Genomic DNA, 25,956 nt, shown 5'->3' with positions numbered 1-25,956 from the left:
TCTTGTGATCAAGTTTGATTCTTATGTAAAAAAAAACTGAATAACACAACAGAATACACCAGGAAGTGTATGTCATTTAAAATCAAATATAAATCATGTAAGGAAATTGCTGAAGTACAGATCTTTATATACCACCATTACTGTTTATTCCAGATAAACTTATTAGCTACCAAAATAATGAATCCTTATAAACTGAACATCCAACTACTTATCAAGACGTAAATGACCTCCGTTTGTTTATGATAGAAATAAGATCGAAATTTTTCATATAAACGTATGCACCATTAAAAAAGTATTCTGTCACTGGAATCTTTACTGACATCCATATGCTAAAAATGTTTTTATAAATAAGAACGTATAGGAGGGGGGATTTGGTAAATGGTAACTTCAAGGTTGTATGTAATTGAGAAATTGGAAGTTTCGTGAAGAAAAATATGATAAGTTCTATGAAAGATAATAATCCTCGTTTGTAAAACGTTATTGGGACCCGCCTCCACGATTATCATGAAAGGAAACACGAATGTAACTAACCGCTTGTCTCAGCTGGACATAATTATCAAAGCCAAAAATTGTAATGTCCTTCTGTACATATCCTCGTACAGTTCAAGAGTACAATTGTCTCTCTATCCATCATTCCTTTCAAGGACATAATTTATGTAGTTTTAGATTTAAACATTTAATAAAATAGTATAGAATAGCGAATAATAGATTACAACAACAGATTTTATCAATCAAATGAGAATGATCCACCGATTTGCTCTTGAATTCAGTGGTAATAATTGAGATTTTCAAAGGTAAGCAAAATCGTACTCTTCTGAATATCTCATTACAACGTAGATAAATAAAGTGAAACAGTTAAAAATTCGAAAGTTTAATCGTATTTAAATTTATGTTAATTCATGACTAGTAGAGTTCAGATATGTTGAAAGTGAAACAACAGTTGCCAATGGTACTAGATGTTGGTCAAGCTATACAGCAAAAATAAATTTACGTTTGCATTGTATCACTAGACGCTTGTCGAATGATTCTAACGAGTAAACATTCTCTTTGAGACCTGAGGGTACTAGGTTAGATCTCTAGGAGGGTCGTGAGTGAACATTTCTGAGTAGTATCATTGTCATAGGATGAAATATTAGTCCAGTATTTTCCGGTTCTCGACAGTATTTCAATTCAAATCAATTTGTGACAAACACTATTTACAAACTCACAATTAAGTTTGGTTATTAAGTTGGTTTTACTAGTAAACTAATATCATATGGCGACCTTACACACGTTCATTCGAACAACAATTTGTTTGTTCAATTCAGCGTTATAATAATAAATCTACCTATTGTTAGCTTCAAAAAACTAGCTTAACTATGTAAAGAAATGTTAACACAGACTGGGAACATTGTCGATAAGTTGTCAATTTAATAGTATATTGTTTTAAAGAAAACCAACAATCTTTTCTTTAATCAAGTATGCGTTTGCGATTGTCTCAAATATATGATTAAACATTTATTTGGAAGATATTTCCTTTAACATTATGCTTTATTTCATGAATTAATATGTAAATACATGGAGAAGATGATATAACTATAGGGAACTGTTACCTGGAATAGTCAAGACTAAGATTTAACACAACACAAGAAAGATTTTATTCGTCATACAATAATAATAATAATAATAATAATAATAATAATAATAATCTGAAAACTTATTAACCAAAGGTTACTCATTTAGAAATAGATCTTACTGACATTTGATAATTAATCAACATGTACAACTGATGAAATGGAGATACAAAATTGTTTGGTTTTTCACAGAATTAATACAAAATGGATGTTACACTGAAATGAGACGAATGTGATGCGTAACATATATCATTTTTGAAAAAAAATTATTACACTGAATTAAAGCGCAATATCGAGTTTTATCCCATTCTAACAAACGATTATTCATTAGTGAATAAATTTAAAGTTTATATACTTATAATATGACTTATACCAAAAACCCCATTTATTTGTATGCAATACTTCACACATACTTACCTTCCAATTATTACTTTTGACTGGTTTTGATTCACCTAAAGTTGATGGTGACAGTATAGTTGAATTTTCTTGAACACTTCCACCATTACTCGCAATTTGAGTACCAGGATTAACACTGGAACCTAGTCCTGAAGTGGTGTAGTTTAGTTCTGGATCATCTACCACATGTTCTGAATCATTATTAGGAAATAATCTATATGAGAAATGATTCGATTTTTTGCATAAACCATTTAATGAATCAGTTAACGATTGAACACTATGAAAATTGCTTGGAGAATGGCTTATTTCATGAAATGAATTAGTCAGTAATAATAGGGATTTTTGTAATCCATTTGCTGAATAATTATGATCGGTAATCTCCTGGAAAAGAGAAAAACAAATAGAAAGAAGGGAATAGATTAACTGGGATTATGTATCGTCGATGAACAAGGATCTAATGTAGATGTAAAGGCGATGATTGTTAAAGCGAGGGCAGGATTCCCACAGTTGAAGAACATATAGAACTCAATAAACTGTCAACCAATATCAAAGTCATAATCTTCAATACGAACGTCAAGACAGTTCTACTGTTCGAGGCTGAAACTTGGAGAACTAAAACCATCACCAAAACAGCACAAGTATTTGTAAACAAGTGTTTACGAAAGATACTAAATCTCCGCTGGCCGGATACCATCAACAGCCTACTGTGGGAGAGAACAAACCAACTTCCAGCTGAGGAGGAAATTAAGAAGAGACCTTGGAAGTGGATAGGACATAAATTGAGCAAATCACCAAACTGCATCACGAGGCGAGCGTTAACTTGGAATCCTGAAGGAAAACGGAAAAGAGGAAGACCAAGGAATACATTGCACCAAGAATTGGAAGCAGACATCGAAAGGATGGATAGAAACTGGAAAGGATGGTCCAGAACAGAATTTGATGGAGAATGCCAGTGGGCGGCCTATACTCCTCCACGAGAGGTAACAGGTGTAAGCAAGTAAGTGATGTATAATATCTGACTGTTGGTTAATACAGATATTCCTAATTATTCGATTCATTGATTCCTTAACACAAAAATAAACGTATCAAATGTAAAGTTAAACCATTTTTATATCCTGATGCTAAGATGAAATGAAGAGAAATTCTTTCTTCACACCCTTTAGATTAGAACTACTTTGAATTCTAAATTTATCTACTTATATGAAATGAGATTTTTATTGAAAAATGTTTTAATTATTACTTGAATTCATGTAGCAGGTTGTATAATTTAAGAAAGTGAAATGTTAAAATTTTGTGTATTAACCATCAGTTTTTCACACAAGCACAAACTCAAAATTCTTTGAAACCTAAATATATTCTAAAGAATAAAGAGAGAGGGAGAGAAATCAAGGAAAGAAGAAAGGAAGAGAATATAGTGTGTCAATGTTACTTGTTTATAGCCATTTATTCTTAATAGAGAGTAGAGATTATCCAATTGTTTCTTGAATAAAAGCTTTACAAAATGGTGATCAGATGAAAGACTTTTATTCAATATAAGTATCAATGTAATATTATTTTTTATCATAGCAAAAAATATAAGTGAAATATGATACCTGAATCTCTTGATCATTTGATGAACGATCTTTCACAATTCTGGAATCTGAATCAGGATTTAATACTTCACGAATTCTTTGTCCAAATAATGTAGAATTAGAACAACCATTTTCATCTACCACTGACGCGTTCATTGTATTATTATGCTGTTCTAATTCAGCTCGAACCGCTGACAAAGCAGCCTCCAAACGTTTACCATGTTCAGTTAATTCTGTTTGAGAAGCAATCTATTCATCATTTCATAATGAAAAAATAATTCGAGAATGGTTTTTAGGTAAAACAAAGTAATTAGAAATTATAATACTGTTTTAGTATACATGCAGGTACACAACAAGTACACGAAGAAAAAAGCACGTATATAAAATTAACAAGGAAAAAGGTAAGAGAAAAAAGTTTTAATTATATTGATTGTTGACTGTCTTTTTCGGTTGACCACTGATCTCATAAGTGACAGACTTTATTTATATCCCTATAGTTGCATGATTACTTCGAATGTAATTATGTAATATATATAAATAAATAACAGTTATCAATTCAATAGTTCATTCTATTTAAAATTAAACACCGTGGGAAATTAGAGAAAGACAACACTCAGCTGACCACGCAAGGACAAAAAGCCTTAAAGAAACTCAGAACTAGTGAAGATATTTAGTTTCAGCGGACATAGGACGTACTGCAGTAACTATGGACAAGGAAGAGTATGTCAGGAAGGTGGAGGAACTACTTGAAGATAAAAGGGTATATAAATCAATTGAGGTAAACCCAATCAAAAGGTTCGACAACGATATCTCGACGACTTTAAACAAGCTTTTCAATGCAAAATGAATATCGAAACAAGGACAGTGGAGAATGAAATCCAATGTGCCGAAACTACGTAAATCAAGCATCCCATGATGTCCATTGTACCACACCTCTTAACCCCAACATACAATCTATCGAGAGAAATTTCAATATTATGGAAACACTTAGTGGATTCATCCAATCACTCCATTAAATCTCCCATAAAAATCGTGGATGAAATTAAAGAGATTCAAATCAACAACGACGAGCTGAAAATATCCTTCGACGTTACAGATTTATTCATTTCAATCGAACCGAGGTTAATAAAAGAAAATCTATTCCTGCTCCTCACCAATGACACAAATCTCCCAAAGTATACGAAGCATTAAAGTCAATGTTTACTAAAACTCATCGATTTATGCTAAACAACATATTTTCAGTTCAATAATAAAATCTACGAACAAACGAAAAAAACACCGATGAGATGGCTAACATCATCTATAAAATAAACTGTTCACACTGCGGAAAACACTATATTTGACAAAATGGACGCCTCCTTTATCTTCCTCTTTATGAATATTGATTAGCGACCAAGTACCATGACATGTCTTCGGTTATATCAATGCATGTGGACAACTGTGGACACAGTCGACTGGGAAAATATTGAAATATTGGGTAAAAGGAATACTAAAAGCACCAGGGAAATTTTAGAAACTTGGCACTCAGATCAATCAGTAATCAACAAACACATTTAAATCGACCCAATCTAGCAACCAGTCGGAAAACTTATGGATAAATATAGGACCAAGAATCAAATCAATGGGAGATACAATCAAAATAAAGAAGTAAACATTGACAGGTTAAAAGTAAACAACAATCAATCAAGATCGAGGTCTAAAGCATAAGCTGTGAATCAATGTGGAGAAATTTGAATACTTCACATCCACTTGAAGTTTGTGCTGGTGATGTCGTTCAGAAGAACGATGAAAGCTCCATCACCAGACCATCTAGCTCAGAGAACAAAACTCCACCCAAATAGTTCATTCCATTTATAATTAAACATTGTTGGAAATTAGAGAAAGATTATAAAGTTCACTGAATAAAAAACTCAACTTGTGATATCATGAAAAAGGTTATATCAATTTTCTTAATATAGATTTTAAAATAAAACAAAATCCATGTATCATCTGTTATTGCACACATACAAACAAACGATCAGTAATTCACAACAAGGAATCAACAATTTGTTAACCGTGTGTCAATAAAAAATCGAGAAAAACATTTCTTGATGACATCAATTTGCTATGGATAAATAAATGACAAATACCCTTCACCATGATGAATTTGTATTGAATGTAACATCAGCATGCATTTTCATTAGCAGTTAGACAATGTAAATACGTGCATTTTACAAATGTACTACAACAATGACTAAACATGAAACAAATAGGGAAAAAAAGATTTATTAGAAAAATTGAAAGAATTTATTTGTTTGTTTTGAAAAATTACCGTAATCACTTCATCCATCAGAATTCCATAAGTAGCAATCTTGTATAGTAAAATGAAGGAAGATATTGAAGAAATATACACATATTAAAATATGATAAATTAAATTAGTAGTTATGTGATTCAGTAGTATATAGATTCAACGTCAAATTTTTTTAAATAAACAATGAAAACTTTAAATGGGTATGTTGTAGCTTTGATAATTCACTTAGATTATCTAATGAATAATCATTATTTGATTAGAAGTATTATGCCAAAATACTGAAACAATTCCTGACTATCATGGTGATTATTAGATTTGTTAATCAACTGTTATAATCTATATACAACATGATACTATCAAATTAAAACAGTCAAAAATTTTCGGAAAACAACCGAAAGTTCACAATATACACAATTTCTAGGTGATTGCTTGGTCTGGAGAGAAAAAAACTAGACAAGTGAATAAAAAGTAGAGTTTGTGTGAATATCAGTGCCTAGCTAATCAACAACAAAAAAACAATTACTCAAAAAGGAAAGAAATCATTGTGATTAGAAAAAAGAAAAATAATTCAGATTAAAGTACATTAATAATCAACTTACCTGACTTTTTAGTTGAGCATATTGACGTTTAGCTAAAGATAATTGTTCCGTTAAATCACCAGCACGATTACATTGTTCTTCAGCAACACGTTCTAATTCAGCAACTTCACGTGCTGTACGACGTTTTAAACGTTTCGACTCACGTTGAGCAGCTATCAATGCTGATTTGGTATCCATTAAAGCTTGTAAAAGGTTATTATTATTAATTTTATCATGTAATTTAGTCATATTGTCAATTTTCAATTCATTGAACTGATGACTGTAAGTTAGTTGTTTATTTCTATCGTCTAATCGTGAAAAAACTTGCTGTTGTTCTATAAAAACAAAATGAAGTCAAGTTCATTGCAGTGAACAATAATGCAAGGAATTTTTACTGTTAATTTCATGGAAATGCTTAATTTTAGTTCGATCACAGTAAACAATCAATACTCAAAGACGATATTGTGTCTTTAAGGTGAGTAGACTTATTGTATCAAAAAGTACTCATATATTAGTTTACTTTTCAAAACAATATTAATTTGAGGCAAAACAATTTTTAAATTGTCTCAATAACCCAATCAAAGAAACAACTTCTAAGTGTTAGGTAATTTTTCAACTGACCAAAGTATGTCAAGTAAGTTGACTTATTATTATGAGTGTCTACAAATGTAAATTATTGGACGAATAGAATTGTGATAGCATATTTTTTCTTGGAACTATTACATTTTTACTCGTTTGTTCTACTTCTTTCTAATAACATTGATGAGAAAATGATGAAGAGAATATTCTACTCAAATTTCAGGTATGAATCAAACAAAAGTACAAAAAGAAAACTTGAACGTAGTAGACTGAGTAAACAATAATGAGAGAGAAAAAATGTAGGCAACAACGTCTTAAATAAATTGAACTGAGATGTAAAACTTAACGTCAACAATGAATTATTAATTGGTCAAAAACATTCAGATTATTGCACACTGATATAATATCTACCCAGAATAACCTTAAAAATTAAGATATAATGATTTAGTGAATAAATATTTTACGGGTAGCATTAATTCACTATTTTTTTCAGAATGAGGATTTGTAGAGATGGTAGTAATTTTAATAGTTTAATTCATGAGTCCATCTAAGCTAGACAGCCATTGAAAACCTGGATGCATTGGACAGCCGTTTCGTCCTGGTATGGGACTCCCCAGTAGTGCACATCCGAGATCCACACGCAGGACTCGTAATTAGGACTTTGGGTACCACGCGCGAACTCTTAACATCTAGACCATTGAGCCTGTACCTAATGATGTTAATGTCTAACTTCAATCAATCAATTATCTTGAGCAACCATTCATTTATTGTATGAGGCGGATAAGTGTCTCACAACCGACACGGATTGGACTCCACTGGTCACGGCTTCTCAATAAAACTCAAGGAAATCCATCATGAAGCTAGTCACTAGTGAGCACATGATTATTATCAGAATGAGGATTTGTGGTGATTGTAGTAATTTTAAAATTTAAATTCATGAGTAGAAACAACAAAATAGTTTTCTCCTTCCTCCACTTCAGCAGATTGTTTTTATAACTTAATTTGAAACTATACCGCTTAATAATAGAATAAAAGACGCATTTGTTTTATTTATTTTCTTCAGTCTTATTTGGTGGATTTTAAAAGACAATTTTATTGATAATGAATGAAATATAACAAACATAAAGAATAGTTCCTCATGGAAAAAGTGATCCTAGATCCTGATGAATTATTAGTTTAAAGGTTGTTTATAAATAGATTTCTAACAAAATCATATCAGTTTAATAAAAGTAATCATTAATAAAAATAAAAAATCGTACTGCATTTTTCCAGTTCTTTCTCTAATTCTGGACTATTGGATTTTGTTTGTTCTTTTTTAATATATTCATTCTGTACAATACAAGAAGAAAAGGAAGTCGATAACGAGGAAGTAGCAACAAAAAATATAATTAATTTCAACAAGGAAATTGTGTCATTTTCTTATTGAATGTATTCATACAATCATTTTATTTTAAAAGTAAATATAATAAGTTATATATAAGAAAGTTGAGTTTAATTATGGTCAGAAATGAAGTTTATTGTATATATTCAGCTTGAGATTCAATATTATATATATATACCCACAACCCTATCGGAGATAGAACACGAGACCTTCGGGTTTCGTGATAAGGATTTAACCTCTGAACTGCAAAGTCGGTATCCAATAGTTAACATTTCCAACTTCGATCAATTCGTGATGCTATGCCACTATGTTTCATTGCTATTGGCAAGTAATCTCTTTAAATCCAACAAAGCAAAGCTATATTGATCAAGGCTTTTCACTAGATCATTAGAAACATTTTGAATTAAATCGATAGCGAATAGAGAGCTGAAGGTCTTAGGTGGGTATTTCTGAGAAATTCCATACTAGGACGAAATAGCTATGCAGTGTTCCTTGGTTTTCAATAGTACCTAAACTGAGATCAATTTATAAAGAATACAACCTGGAAAATGAACCAATCTTCACAAAATTTTATTGTGTGCTACTTTATCTTACTTCATTTATTTGAGCAAAAAAAATAGAAAAGGAAGTAAATTGAAAGAATAGTATCCAGAAAAAAAGCAAATAATCACCTGTAATGTATTTAATTTTTCACTGACTTCATTCAATTTTAAAGATTTCTGTGATAATTCCGATTCTACTGATTCTAAATGTTGACGTGTATTATGTAGACGCTTAAAATTTAAATAACAACAAGTAAATTAAATTATCAAAGAGGAATATGAAGAGAAAACAAAGTTATTAGTAGAAAGAGAAATATATTGTGTACCTCCTTAGAATTCGGTCTTCATATTCAACAATCTTGATACATGAACAAAACGAAACAAACATAACTTTGAATAAAAACTTTCCTTTGTACTATCTAAAACCAAAGTTAATTCCTTTGTTGTATTTTTATTGGTTCTCTGAGAAAATGATTCACACTAAATCAATAAAGGATATAAATTTTATTCATTAAATTGTAATTAATATAACATTATTTTTATTAAATCATCTTTGAATTATTTGTTTGGATCTTCTCATTGATGTTTAGGGTCTAGTTATTATATATTTCTAAAAGCAATTGGCGCCAGTCATTAAATTTAAGCGAAAAATATATATACTGCTTAATCACATGTTCTGCATAAAATCAAGGCAAAACAGTACAGTTTTAAATCATCTCTTGTCGAACAAACTCTAATCATGACTAACAAAAAAAAGAATTATGTGACAAAATGTATTGAAACTTACCTCATTTAAATAGTGGAGTTCATTGTCTTTCGACATTCGTAAACTATCCAACTCCTATATTTATATTTATAATAAAATATATGAAATAATAAGCCGTTGTACTAAACGGAATGAATTTGAGATATACAACATGTTCATTAACAATTATAAGAAAATATTATTATTACTTGTCGGAATCTTCCCATTGATGTTTAGGACTGTAATTGATCAGCCTCTCATTGGAATATGAATTAACACTTCACCTCATTGCACAAGCTAGTGGCTATCAGGACTCAGTAGCTAAGTAGATAACGTGATGGCGTTTAAAGTGAACGGTACTGGGTTCGAGTCCCAGAGTGGACATCAACTCTGAGATGCAGGTACATCTAACTGACGAGTCCCTAATAGAGCGAAACACGAGTGCAGGACTCCATTGCTAACTAATATCCACCTATACATATAATGCTTGTGACTTAAAGCAATATCGAGCCAATCCGTACAGGATACACATAAGCCAATAAGAGACTGATTAATTGAAGTTCTAAACATCAATGGAAAGTTTCAAACAAACAATACAAGATGAATTTAATATTATTAATTATCAAATTATTAACTCCACCTATAAAACATAATGAAAATATTTATATCAATATTCGTGTAAAGCAAATAATTCATTGTTGAATTCTCATAAATAGAGATAAACTGCTGGATGTCGATTGGTTTTCATCTGATCTTTTAAACGTATGTAGTGATTAGTGCTTTAACGCTAAAAGGCGAAATATTAATTGTTAAATGACGGGGAAAACTTACTAAATATATAGAGGAAAAAAAGGCAAGTAGAGTATGGTTTTTCTGGTTAGTATTTTTATTTAATAAGGTTCTTTTATATGGAATGAAATTGCTAACCCAATACCCGGGCCTCCTTTATTCGAGTTTGGTACCTATAGTAACCCTGAAAGTGTCCTATCTCATACACATCCATAAATGCAGGCGAAAACAGCCAGTGTGGAAGTAGCCTCTGTAGCAGTAGCTCTCAGCGTACTCAAGGGAAAAGTATGAACCTGAACTGCAATACAGTGAACAAATCACACTCAATGGAGAAGCTCTAGAAGAGGAGGAAGGTTTTAAGTACCTGGGAAGTACCGTTTATAAATAAGAACATGATACACATTTATAATCATCCCATAACTATGAATCAGTACTGTTTGTTGTATTCTAAATGTATATATAGTTAGTTGTTAGTTAACATTTATTTACATCGATACATTAAGATAACATCATTAAAAGACACAATTTATTTATACTGTTTGTCCTAATTTGATCATTTTTTAAATTTTTCATAAAATTACTCTAATGTAGAACGTTCCGCGTTTATAGCATAATACAGTTTTAACAAATTCTATATTCTTATAGGGCCATTTATTAATTATTAATTTAACTAAGATTAAGATCAATCTTTTATTCTACGTTGGATTTTTTTAATTAAAGACTGATCTCTATCATACTGTTCATTTTGTTAACAATGTTCAACTTGTGTATTTTCATAATTTTCTTTGATCCATTGTAATTCACTGTGAAAGTCTAATCCATTTTCACTTGTAAATAAAGACAATACTGAGATAATACAATCAAGATTCACATATGCCAATAGAGACTGATCAAATGCACTCCTTAATATCAACAACGGGAAAACCCGGGCATATATATATATATATATATATATATATATATATATATATATATATATATATATATATATATATACCGACTATCTGGACTCAACAGTACAGTGAATAACGTGTTAGACATTCAATGTGAACACCAATATTAGGATGCAGATACACTCAGCTGTCTGACAGATCTCAAAAGGGACGAAACGCAAAGCAACTACTAGTCACAATTCATCTTTATATATGTTTATTTATGTTACATATTATTTACTAGTTCTTTATGTTTTTATTGTTTCTTTCGTGATGCTATTAAATGACTGACCTATTTTTTTTTTAGTAATTTCGATCCACAACATGAAGAAATTTCGGTAAGCAGAAAACGGATTAACATTTAAGTGACAAAATTGTGAGCATTTGATCAACTATTAAAAGGTTATTCATTAATCACACAAATTGGATTTGAATAAGATATGAAACAAACAAAACAACACTGATAGGAAAATGACTTAATAAACAAAATATGTATGCAATATATATGTTATATGAAGTGTGTTGTGCAAATGATGTGCATGTGTAAAGGTTATTTTTACTAAGTGCTTAAGCAAGTGTAATAATAAATAATTCACAGTGTGTAAGTACACGATTTCATGCATAAAATACGACCCCATCCATTTTTTTTGAACATCTAAATTCTATTAGGAATGAATAGGAATGACTTAGAAGATTAGAGATTATCTTAAAAGCATAAAAAATTATTTTCTAATAATCAAATTCTAGAATTCATTTGACAAATAAAAGCAAATGATACAAAACTGTTTGTAGCCTTTCTCCTATGTATTTTAACGTGCACAAAATTCAAAGGACTAATTATGTAAGTGTAGCTTACTACCATACGATTAGCTGATGAAGGACGCTTTCTGTAAGTCTAAATAAAAATAGTGAAAAGAATGAACAATGTAGGAAAAAAGAAAACAACTGACATTGTCAGATATTCTTATCACTTGGGCATCAAAATAAAAATGTATGATTAAAATTCATTAATGAATTAGATGATTATTTTTTTAGACGTGACTATTAATTGGTCAGAATCTTCAAAACGAACGTCAAGACAATTCTACTGTACGGAGTTGAAACTGGGAGAACTACTACAACCATCATTAAAAAAGTACAGGTATTCATAAACAATTGTTTACACAAGATAATCAATGTTCGTTGGTCAGGTACCATCAGCAACAGTCTATTGTGAGTGAGAACAAACCAGATTCAATATCAAGAGGAAATTAGGAAAAGACGTTGGAAGTGGATAGGACATATAATGACGAAATCATCAAACTACATCACAAGGCAAGCACTAACTTGGGATCTTGAGGGAAAACGGAAAAGAGGAAGGCCAAAGGACAAATTGTGTCGGGAATCGGAAGCAGACATCAAAAGAATGAGTAGTAACAGGAAAAAATTGCTCAGGACAGAGTTCGATGGAGAATGCTAGCGAGCGGCCTATGCTCTTTGACGATGAGTAACAGGCGTACGCAAGTAAGTATTAATAGGCAACAAATGACGAAGAAAAGAGAGGCTTTGAAGTAAATACTTATGTCTTGAACCTAAAGTGAAACTCAGGAGCCACATTCGGTAGAATATATATATAAAGACAAACTATTAAGCTAAAATTAAGGAATAAAATATAAATAATATAACAATCTTGATAAAACGAATTCAATATACATAGAGATTTAAATTTGTTCACTCTAGTTAAAATGAAAAACTTAGACAAAACAATAAAATAAAACTAACTTCTTCAAGTAATTTTTTTTCTGTTTGCATTTTATTTAATTTATTCACAGCACTTTTAAGTGCTTCTTCACTAGCCTCCCTACTTTCATCTGCCAATTGTTTGGCTAATCTTCCTGTATGTACTGCTTCTTCTAAATGATTTAATTCATCTGATAATAGAACACGTTGACGACGTTGTTCATTGAGACTTGATTCAATTGATTGTTTTAAATCATTTGCTTTTTGTAAACGTTGCCTAAATACACATTACGTAATCAAATGAAAATAGGTATACGTAATACGAGTAATTTATAAACGAGGAAATTGAAAAATTAATAGAAACCTTTTCACATAAACAATTGAATAATACCATGATTTTCAATACAACAATTGGATACGATATAGTTTTTAGGAAGATAAAAAAGAGTGAAGTATGAAAAGAAAATAAGAAAACAAAGTAACCTAAGTGAAATTAAATTTTAAAAGATTGTTTCCATCTTTTAAAAATTGAATGATGGAAACAACTCGACTGAAGTTGTACGAATTGATGAAGAAATAAAAAAGAAACACATTTATTGGATTTATGATTGATTTTATCTCATATTGTGGTATGTGCTACTGATGTCGACAGATATAAGTAGTAAGTGAAATGCCTGGCAGCAGAAGATTGAGAAAACCGAAGAAAAGAGAACGAGAACAAATAGTGATTGATATTGAAACGAAGGAACAACAAAGTCTGAGACAATTGATTAATATTTTTCAAATGAAGTATTTATTGTATGGTTCCTAATTTTTATTAAGAGATTCTGTAATTTTATATTCAAGTACTTTTGGTTGTCTCCACTGGTGTTCTCGTTCACTACAATATCACAGGGTTTATATAAATGCTATGGTTTTATTGAATCATGACCTAGAAATAAAGAGATCCATACATAACCACCAAATACTGATGGCAAAAGCGTTTAAACAATGGTATTGTGAGCTTCAAAGGTTATGGTCTACAAATAACAGCATTGGCAGTATTTACAGATAGATACATTCAAGCATAAAGCCCTATTAACCAACCCATATCACCAAGCATTCATACGGATATATACGCCGGTTTATATCATCCTATTTCACATCGGTAGAATGAGAAATCAATCATATATAAGCAGGTGAGAAAATAATCATATTTACAACAGTTGAAAAATAAGTATATGGGAAACATAGTTGGCGACATCAGAAATCAATGAAACCAGGTTGGAATTACAGTTAATCAAATTTTAAAAAAAATGAAATAAAGTCTGTTGTAGATTCAACCAACAGAAAAACTAAATGGATATGATAAATATGCCGTCAAATATGTCTATCGAGTTAAAATATGGTTTTCTGAAACTCAACTTACTCAGTATTATTATTATTATTATTATCATCAAAAGTGTAGCATGATTTAATTTACTTGGACAAACGAACATAGTGCGGATTTTAAGTCCTTTATTTGGTAGAAAATCATTAACACTCTTGAACATAGAAGCAACTTTGTTGTTATTCACTTAAAAATCACAAGTTTCCCTTTTTAGTTATCAGAATTAACCGGTATAAAGATCAAGCGTTACATTAAATTTTTTAGTATCAGCCGGGGTAGTTTTTCAGCATAACCCTAAAGAAACACACTTTCTCAAGTAAATTTAAGCATAGATCATTCGGAGATCTTGTAGATAACCAACATTCATAAATCATTTTCCTTATGAAATTGGATCACACACAAAAATGGGAGGAACGGTGAATCTTACTGTTTAACACTTTGTAAATACTAATGAAACAATGAATGAATAATATGTCTTTCATCATTATAAATTCTTATTATCCGTAATAATCCAAATGTAAAATAAGAATTACATATAACATAACAAGTTTCGTTGAGGAATATCACTTCACTCTTTTATTTCTATACATAAGTGATGAATAACAAGGACCATGACTAAAAAGAGTCAGTTAGTTAATCACAACGTGAAATTGCAAACGATTTTGAACCATGTCACTCAAAGTCTCTAACCACTGGTTACGACAACCCCGCATACTTCAACCAGGTAGTCTACATATACTAACATGATTTAGTCTAATTACTAATAACTTTATGGACTGACATGTTTTTGTTTGGCCACCCCTGGCTTTCTTCCAACATACTCCTACACCAGACAACATCACTCATCGAGGTAGGCGGTGGTTGGGCATACGTAACACATGTTTCAACAACCTCAGCTGATGAAGATCTACTACCTCAGCAAGAGATTTCTCATCTTCACCTATGACCCAATTCCTAGCCCAGGCATTGTTTATTCGATGGTTCCAACACATACGAGCAATGTTTCGAAGACATCTATAATCGAATACTAGTGACCAACGAATACTCTCTATTATTAATAACTATGTTTCACATCCATAATATAGAAAAGAGTGAACTGCACAGTAGACTCGTTCCTTGGTTGGCAGACGGAAACCCCACCTACATCTCAAGCGACGCAAGTTGGCAAAAGCCAACTGGAGAGATTTCGTTAGACACCAGATCACCAGAACTGATGGTACTCCAAAAAGAAGTGAAGCGGTCGATATTTCTGACCAATTTACTCCCTATCATTAATTCAAGAGCTAACGCAAGCGAATTCTGAAACAAAATGTTGTATTTTGAGGGAAAGGATTTCATCCCAAACATGTGAAGAGTCATACTTTCCAGATCCTTAAAAAACTGTAGAATTATATTAATTATTACAATGGTTACGAGCATAACATGTAGAAGGTTAGCTGCCGACTATTTCTGATCAACTAACATCCCGACATAGTGAACACTATGTCAGGCCACTTACTCTAGTAGGCAAATCACAACATAAGTAATAGAATTCACAATTAGAGTCAAAGATTAAACAGACATGACCATGATCACTACTCTGTAACCAATCAACTGAAAATATGTAGACAACTAGCACGAAGAAAAGACAGACTTAACTCACTGAGCAATATTTAATTCATCACGACTATCAGATGTTTGTTTGAACATTCTATCACAATCAGCCAAAGCTGCATTACATTCAATGTTTTTCTGTCGAAGTAAATTGGATGCTGATTCAGATTCCGCTTTAATTCGTGCTAAAGTTAAATTAGCTTCAGAGATAGAATCATGTAGCTGGACTTTTTGACTGGGATTAAAAATAAAAATAACAAAAGATAAGTATTTTAGATATTGATAATTCCAACTTAATAGTAAATCATAAACGACTTTTTTGTTTGCTCAACTGAAGCCCCTAACTTGACAGCGTGGTAAAGCTTGAATATTGTGATGATTTAAACAAGATGCACTAGCGAGGACATTTGTTTCTTTAGGTTTTATCACACTAGGCAGGAGAATGGTAGTAATAAAAGCAGCAGCTTGAAGCTAGAGAAGAAAGTTGTACAGGCGACTGTATTATGAAGTGACAGAAGCAAAGTGATTCTTTCAGATAGCCAGCATTTCCAATGATGTCACCCTCCCATAGCAGAAGAATTGGTTACAGAAAGGCCAAACTTAAAAGTACAGATAGAACAAATCCAAAACGATCCATAAAAATGACGTGTACGGCCGACCTCAGATAGTTGTTTCTTTAACTCTACGGTTACACTCCCACGTCCTCAAGACAATCGATAACCCAGTTTCCTTATTGAGTTCTTCGAGAAGCGTTCTCCCACGATGTGGGTAACTAGGAAGTAACAACCAATTTCGCAACTCTGACAGTACTAAAAGTTGTTTCTAATACACGTATTACAGTAATGAAAAATTTCTATTAAATGAATCACAAATTCGAGTAAGTTGTTGGATGATAGTTAGTGTTTCATAATGTTGATATATCTAATGGCTTCTTTCATGAACGATAACACTGATTAATGTAGAAGAATATATAAATCAGGTTAAAAAACGATATGACCAACTGAATTACCACTTGTAGCAATCCTCTTTCAAACTAGTCTGACTTTGAGTAACCTAATTTTACAACTACTTTTTTTATATCAACGTCATATAAACACATCATGTTATGTCATGCAAGTGTGTAAAAATAAATATGAGTGACCTATAGTGAAAAAAAAGGAAACTAATAGTCTTGGAAATATGCCCTATCTCTAGAATAACAACTTCACAACTACTGCTACGAGATATGCCATAAAAACGTTTTTCCGCTTGTTAAAAGTTCAATTAAATGTCAAATGTAAGACCGATGTTGCTATAGTAACTTTAAACTGTATATTACAAAGTGTAACTTTTAAAAAATTAGTATGTAAACAATGCATTCAGTAAGATTACTAAATTTCATGGACCAAATTGTGAAATCCCAAGATTTTTTTCAAAGTGCAAAATAATTTGATATGAGAGTCAGATCTCTCTTTTGAAATGCTCTCATATCGCCACACACATGTATAGCCACTGTCAAGAAAGCTCTATTCACAGATTTCTAGCAGAGAGGAAGTTATTTACGAAATCGCGAGGAGAAAATGTGTATATCTAGCGCTTTAACCACATTGGTGGATATGAAGGACACATTAGAGGAGTTGGAAAACCCTGATTCCAAAACAAACGTGTACATGGACAACAGGATCCTGAGGGAACAAATGGCGTATGAACCAATTGTTGGACACCGGTCACCATGGGACTGCATCTTCTAGCGTTGCTCCACTGTCTTGTGGTCAAAGGCTCGGAGTGTGGTTCCTTAAAAAAACCACCTGCTTCCGTTTTGGAGTCCGGGTAGTATTTCAGACCTCACACAAATAGGATGACGAAGTGTGGTACATATGTATTTGGTGTCTCCTTGTACCAATGTTCATATGTTTAAATAAATAGTGTGTTAAACTTTATATACTTTATCTTCAGATAGAATAAATATTAGAAAGTGTTAGACGTAACAAGCATTTGTTAACAGCTAATGGCTTTTCTAAAGTTGAATAAATACAACGCCTACAAGTATACGAATATATTATTTATCAAAAATGCTGTTTAATCAGATGATAATAACAGATATCGTTTAAATATTCACAAAATGTCAAACATTCACAAATTGATACTTTAAAAGCTATAGGAAAGTAATATCTGGTGACATCGACAAACATGAGTAGTCATAAAATGTCTTACAACAGTATAAACAATACGATTTTGATTGCAATGTGATTGGAGGTTGTCGACAAGGAAAGTTGATGACCTAAGAGTCGTACTAGTTTGTACTCCTCATTCATAAAGGTATACTTACAACCTTCATTGAACTGGTACTCTCTAATGGATTTGAACTCCGACCAGTCAGTTTCACAGTTTAAAATGTTACCACTGTACTATTCGAAGTGCGACTGACCTCCTGTAGGACTAGGATATTTAGGGTTGATTAGTTGCTGACCCATCTTAGTCGAATTCTATTGATCAAGTGGCTACCAGTCTAAGGGACTCGATGTTAGAGTGTTAAATAGATGGATTTGGGTTAGAAATGTCAATCCACAAAATAGCTGGTAATAAATTACTTTTCTAAATCTTTAATTTTTGACTGGAAACTATCCCACTGAGATTTAGTTATATCCCGTTCCTGTCGAAGATGAGTGAGTTCCAATTCTACTTGTTCTTTTTCCTTTTGAATACGCTCCAATTCTGACTGTTCACGTACAACATCTTTACGCACATTTTCATATTCTGTATTCTAAAAAACACCATGAAAACGATAAAGAATTTGATAATTATAATAAAACATAATTAGATCTACGTGAAAAATATGATGTGTAAGCACTAAGTAATCAAGTTGGAGTGTAAGCGTTGAACTCAACGAAAAAAATAAAACTAGACACATTATTTCTGAAAATATTGTTACTGCAAACCGAAGGGGGTTAAGAAATCCTATTTTCTTTAAAAAACATAATTTCGGAATAATCTACTGATAAGTGGCATACGGATAGCTTAGTAATCAAGATACTTGGTTTTCTGGAAAAGTTTCAAATTCCAACTGTTTCATCGACTTCGGTTTGAGTAATCAGGTAGTCTGACTGGTCCTCCTACATACAGTGTAGCTCAAAGAATCAAGTGGATAAACCAGTACATGGAACATTAGCCAGATTAAACTGAAATTATCGATGATAAGGAATTGATCAGTGACGCACGTGAGTACTAGATAGGGATGAATATGATGTCTTGGTCAATGATGTCAGGTGAATTCTTATGACCAGGCTAGGAAATACAGCTAATAAGCATCGTGATAGAAATAAGAAATGCCTCGATACGTAGTGAGTGATTACGGAAACGACTTAAGGATGATATTTACAAGACAATGAAGGAAATTCTTCGGACTGCGCTGGAGAGATGTTTTATGAGTCTTAGAAAGATGGTAATAATTATATATTGTTCTTTGAATTTTCACTGATTGATCAACACTTTATTTCTAAGCTTCCACTTACACTCTGACCGTCGTTGTGAAACATCTTATTCCAGTGAGAAATCAATAAACTAAAACTGATTTCATTTGGTAGTATTTTTTTGTCATGGAACGTCGATTATTTGTGGATGTTCTGACTGATTACAACAATGAGCCTACAAACTGTTGACACTTTAATATCTGCCAACAAATCTGTTATCTAGTCGTCGATAGACCCTGTAAAAACCGACGTATTTAATTTATTTCTAGAAATGCTATTTGTTGTATTACACCTCTTGTATGGGGGAAGGCGAACAAAATTTCATTCTTTTACGATTCGTATTTGCATCTGAGGTCACGTATCGTGTTCGATAAATGGCTGGTGACCTGAACTTTAAGAAGTAGTTATCTCTGAAGAGAAAGTCACTTGTTTTCTACAACAGTGTATTTGGAAAATCGATAAACTGTTGGTGCCTGCCACATACCAATGTCGAGAAGATCGACCAACTTTGAAATGTTACTCATAATAGTTAACAATATGTTGATAATTACATTTCTACCTCCGTAATCAATTATTTTTAAATGACAAAGCAGGTGAATGGAAAGTTTGGTGTTATTGTGACTATCTTAATTTTTTTTGTACTACGTTACTACTAAATTGAAAATTCAATTACCTCTGTTCACTTACTTTTACTTAAATCAAAGTATGTGAACGGAATGTGATTAATTTAATGAATGGATCTGAAGATAGATATATTGAATGAATCCAGTTTGACATTATAAATATCATATACATACCATGAAATTATTTATTTCCAAACATATTTTACACTATATATTGATATTTGTTTATGGAGCAGTTACTAATCTCTGTGACAACAAAAAGTAAGCCTGGACAGGACGTCCTCTCACCAAAATAAGAATAATAATGTATGTATTCCATGCATCAATTATAATTATAATTATTACAATTATAAGTTAGCTTAAATGGCGATATTTTACATATTTGCCAGTTTATATCGGGTAATGAATGATTGAAGTAGTAAAACTTCATCATTTGAGATGGCTGGGACATGTGTTACGTATGCCCAACCACTGACTACCTCGATGTGCGATGTTTTATGGTGTAGGAACAGGTTAGAAGAAAGCTAAGGGCGGCCAGACCAAAACGTGGTAAAAATCCATGAAATCACTAACAAGTGGACTGAGCCATGTTGGTAGATGCAGACTACCTGGCTGGGATCCGTTAGACGATAGCAACCGATGGTTAGAGTCGCTGAATGACATGGCTCAAAATCGTTTGCGATGGCGCAGGTGCACTCACTCTTTGTGTTCTCCCAAATTCTAATCTTCTGAATTCTTCATATCCCTTTTTTCGCTTTCCAAATTTATTTCACTGGATTATACTCCTTGAATAACATCCTCAAGCCCTAATGTTTCCGATTACTGCTTATGCTCTTACTACCCCTACCACTACGGGATTTGAATCGACAACTGCATCTCTGTGCTAATATAGTATGGCAATTCGAACTGATGTACGTACGTACGAAGTTCTACGTTGTTACTGACTGACTGGAGTGTGTTACTCTCAGTTGCTTAGTCATATGTATTAATTTTTTGAACGTTAAAGTGATTAAAAATTTACTATAAATTAACGTATTACAATCATCATAGAAAGAAGGGTATTATTCTACATTTATATCTGGATATATTTAGCCTATTTCATAATTCTATTTTTATACCAGTGATAAATAAATCTAACAAAGTGAACTGGAACATTACGCCGTATTCGCATTGTAACAATTGATAAATTCTAACCTTAATTTATATGCCTTTTTTTAAGTTACACAAGATATATTCCAAATATTGTCAAGTGTTTTTTTATCCAAAATATTTTGTACCAACCAAATAGGATGAATACAATGATAAATGTAAGAAACTAAAATATTTAAAGGAATTTCCGAGGTAGTTCTTTGGTTACCTAGAGGGTGGTCAGATGTAGTCCATAATATAAACAAGAGGAAAAACTTCAAAAAAACAATAAATTCTGAAAAATGTAGGCAACAACAAAATCAAAAAGCAGTACTTTTCTAATTTTTGCAACTTCACGTTCACGTAGTTCTTCTTTTTCTTCATTTAATTGAATTTGTAATTTTTCTAATTGATTAATTAAATCACGTTGTTGAGAGCTTAAATTCAATATTCTCGATTCTTCTAAGTGAGACATTTCAGTGAGATGTTCAAATTCACGTTTTTGTCGTGTTACTAATGCTGTCAATTCTGCAACAGACTTTTAGAAAATAATCATGGACAAAAAAGATAATCAAACTTGTGAAAAAGCGGAAGAAAAAGATTAAAGGGAATTGCAATGAGACCATAATTTCTGCACGACATTTGAGCCGCGCTAAAATGACTTTAGAATGTCCACCTACTTATTATGGTTAAATGAGCGTCATAGATTAGTGTGAGGAATCAGGATTAGGATTTGCAGTTGAACGTTCAGGTTAAGAATTGGATTTAATGTTTTTATCACGAACATACATCAGCTATAATCCCAAGGTGGTATTTAGCCAAATAAGTAGATGAATTTCGCGCCGAAATCCAAGACCTGCTATTTGAAATCTAAATGGTTCGTCCTTAAATTATGGTCTCGCCGGAATTACAGTTGATGCATTAAATTTAGGATAATTTCATTTCATTCATCAACAAAAATTATTTGAAAAATCAATTTGCAAAACAATAAAAATGTCTTATCATCATTATCTTGAGAAAAGAGAAAATCATGAGACTTAACGTGAAATACAAAATGTTAAATCGATACTATTGTAACCACAAACGTCTGGTTGTTTAAATGTTATTGAGAGCAACAATTAGAGGTTAGTGTAAATGATTTACAGTAGTTTCTCAAAAATTAATTAACTTTTATTTATTATTTAGTAACACTAAAAACAATTCACTACAATGCAGAAGTTTCCATATGTAAAATTAAAAAAGTACATATAGTCAGTTTTAGATGTCTATAGAAATATAAATCTACGTGGGGACTGTTGTTCATAAAACAGTTTTACTTACTAAACTAAGATGTTATTGGTGTATCTGAAGAGAAATTTTTTTATAACCTCAACCAAAAAAATTTATCATTTCATTTGACTTCAAATGGCCTGGTACGACCGAGGAATATGAGAGTCAGATCTCTCTTTTGAAATGCTCTCACGTCGCCACACATGTATAGCCACTGTCAAGAAAGCTCTATTCACAGATTTCTAGCAGAGAGGAAGTTATTTACGAAATCGCGAGGAGAAAAAGTGGACATCTGGTGCTTCAACCACATTGGTGGATATGGAGTACACATTAGAGGAGTTGGAAAACCCTGATTCCAAAACAAACGTGTGTTATGGATGCTGAGGAATAATGTGGCAATCATTATCATGTTAAGTCTAATGATGTCCTTGGACATTAAATGAACATTTCCTATTGGCCGTTATTTATTTCACTCGTTAAATATTGTACAGATGTTGTTTTCTATTTTTATGGTACGATGTGGTCTGTTTGGTTAGTATATAAATAGAGTATGTCTGAAATATAATGATTCATAACTCAGAGGCTGTGACTTGCGTTCTAGACTCAACTGGCTGGGCTAGACAGGGAAGCGGGACCAATCGGGACTCTAGGTCGTCCTTACGTGTTTCACGTGTCACTGTAATCGATCGATAAAAACGCTGCTTATCAAAACCTGCAGTCACCCCTTACAACAACGTGTACATGGACAACAGGATCCTGAGGGAACAAATGGCATATGAACCAATTGTTGGACACCGGTCACCATGGGACTGCATCTTCTAGCGTTGCTCCACTGTCTTGTGGTCAAAGGCTCGGAGTGTGGTTCCTTAAAAAAACCACCTGCTTCCGTTTTGGAGTCCGGGTAGTATTTCAGACCTCACACAAATAGGATGACGAAGTGTGGTACATATGTATTTGGTGTCTCCTTGTACCAATGTTTATGTGTTTAAACGAATAAATAAAATTTAATCTTGTAATAAAATTTCAACGAAATATGAGAAATGTAGTTAAATTCTTATTAACAAGTCAGATTACATAATGATCAAATCAGTTTTACATTGAAATACCACTTGGTAATGTTTTAGAGAAAGAATGTACATAGAATTTCAGATATCCTCTGTGAATAAATCGAATATTTAACATAATTATGATAGTTTGACATTATTTTGATGGATCACGAAATAACAAAGTTGAAATATAATCGACGAACGATGAAACACACTCTACAGAAATCTGCTACAGTTTATTAAAATTTTTAAAGTCTAACTAGATAAAACCCAGTAATCTTTAGGTATACAGTTGGTGAGATATTTTAAACAGTAAACTGCACCATTAAAATGTATTTTTCACAAACCAATTGATGACACATAGTTTTTAATAGTAATTTATGATTAGAAAATAAAACTTCATTATAAATAAATATGGAAATCTGATTAAAAAAATTTAAAAAGAGAAGAAAAACAAGAAACTAAGTAACCTTTTGTTCTTGTTCCAATGCTGTGCGTATATTATCGCGTTCTAAACGAAGTGTTTTAACTGATTGTAAAATACGTTCTTTCTCATCCAGAGAAGCATTTAATGATGTCTACATTAGAAATATAACAAATAGATTGCTCAACATCAAATTTTCGGGAAAAATAGTACAATACAAAGAAAATTGTTATGTATAAATGGTTCGGCAAAATAAAACCAATAAAAGAAATAATAACCACCAGGTAAGTAATTATCGATGTAGCATATAGACAACTTAATATGCATGTATCAGATTTCAGTTGAAATTTTTTCGTTAATGTTTATTATTCGTAGATATTTAACTAATCAGCCCAGATTGTGAAAAGTGCAACCTAAGTAGATAGCCCCAATATTCCTATTCAGTTATACGTTTTCAACAGCAGGAAATTGGCTAGCAGCAGAATCGAGGACATGTGTTCCATATCATTCTAGACTCATCAACTGGATATAAAGGGAGAATACAAACTTTTAGAAATAACATATATCACTATCACACAAAGCAGTAGTTAAAAAAATTATGTACTCCAGTGTATAACGCGTTAGGACTTGAAACAAAAAGTAGTGGCTTTGAGTTTCAATGTGGCGGTCAACAGTGGGATTCAGCTGGATTCAATTGATGAGTCATACAAATGTCAAAATGCACATCCAGAAATCCACTATCAGCCAATATTCAACTTTAGTGAAAGTTACCATTCACTAAACTTTTGCTAAAGAACTGTTTGATAAAATTATTTAAAAAATAACACAACTTTCAGATAAACAGAATAAAATAAGAATTCCATCAAAATAGTTTTAAATGTTACCAGTTACTTCTGTGAAAAATATACATTTCAAACTGTAAACTGATAAAACAATTCATTGAACAGCAAAACAAGATGTAATTTGAAACGAATAAACTGATAAACAGCTATTAAAACAGGATATTTGATGAAACACGAGAAATACATATGATCATTAGAACAAACAGAGTAATATGTTACTAACATAACCCATTGATATTGTATATGAATAAGGAAGTTACACTTACTTGTGTTTCATTTAATTCACGTTGTTTGATCGCTGTTTGGTTAGCTAACTCTCGAACTATGGAATTCGAATTCTCTAATTCACGACGTTTCTCAGCTTTAATTAATTCTAATTCACTCTTTTTTGCTTCTGTATCTTGTGCAAGTAACTCGAGACGAAGTTTATCTTCTTCGATCTAAAAATGATTGTAAAACGATTATTATCATTATATTTGTATACTGGAAGATGTTTGATTAAGGTCGGTGAACTGAGGATTTGTTGTCGTAATCGTAAGTCTAGGTTTAAATTGTTTTGAATAATAATTGTGCTTGAATTCCACCAGAATGAGTTTTCAAATATATTTTGGTTTGAAAAAAGCTTCCGAAACCCACTTTCAAATCTCAACATACTACTGAAGTGATTGACAAAAGTTACTGGTATTTTTTACAACAGGTTGAGAACACTAGTTTATTTCACTAAAAGCATCTACAACATACATTACCGAGACAGGTCAGCCTTAATTAAAATCGTGATGTATTCATATTCAATCCGAATTCGAAGAGATTATTCTGCTGCTGTATTTCTGAGTATATTAAAGAGTAGACGTTCACAAGCTCACACTGAAACATGGTCAGAATTACAGCACGAGCTTCAAAAGGTAGGACTCTGTTGATTGATTGTTGAACTAATTTCATGAATCAATATGAGAAACGACTATCTCCGTTATTACTTGTCAGAAATAAGCATAAAATCACGGTCAATACTGTCATGTAACAAGTTTAAACTAACCTCACCAAATTAAACAAAATCAGTCAACTTCACTAATAAGTGAG

General features: G+C 31.9%; 1 protein-coding gene across 1 annotated transcript in view; it reads right to left on the bottom strand.

Moving 5' to 3' along the window:
- The window catches only part of MS3_00003536 (uncharacterized protein), a 104,465-nt gene that overhangs the window by 4,340 nt on the left and 74,169 nt on the right, over window positions 1-25,956 (bottom strand). Inside the window, exons 30-42 of the mRNA XM_051211360.1 lie at window positions 25,146-25,319; window positions 24,084-24,191; window positions 21,633-21,836; window positions 18,669-18,841; window positions 16,148-16,333; window positions 13,179-13,413; window positions 9,739-9,792; window positions 9,081-9,182; window positions 8,288-8,357; window positions 6,471-6,784; window positions 5,892-5,930; window positions 3,602-3,829; window positions 2,031-2,390 (exon numbers count right to left, since the gene is read on the bottom strand). Coding sequence (XP_051073255.1) covers window positions 2,031-2,390; window positions 3,602-3,829; window positions 5,892-5,930; window positions 6,471-6,784; window positions 8,288-8,357; window positions 9,081-9,182; window positions 9,739-9,792; window positions 13,179-13,413; window positions 16,148-16,333; window positions 18,669-18,841; window positions 21,633-21,836; window positions 24,084-24,191; window positions 25,146-25,319 — 2,247 coding nt within the window. The remainder of the gene's footprint in view (window positions 1-2,030; window positions 2,391-3,601; window positions 3,830-5,891; window positions 5,931-6,470; window positions 6,785-8,287; window positions 8,358-9,080; window positions 9,183-9,738; window positions 9,793-13,178; window positions 13,414-16,147; window positions 16,334-18,668; window positions 18,842-21,632; window positions 21,837-24,083; window positions 24,192-25,145; window positions 25,320-25,956) is intronic.

This window comes from Schistosoma haematobium, chromosome 1 (genome assembly GCF_000699445.3).
Source record: "Schistosoma haematobium chromosome 1, whole genome shotgun sequence".
NCBI classification, from domain to species: Eukaryota; Metazoa; Platyhelminthes; class Trematoda; order Strigeidida; family Schistosomatidae; genus Schistosoma; species Schistosoma haematobium.
This window is presented reverse-complemented; position numbering and strand designations above follow the sequence as displayed.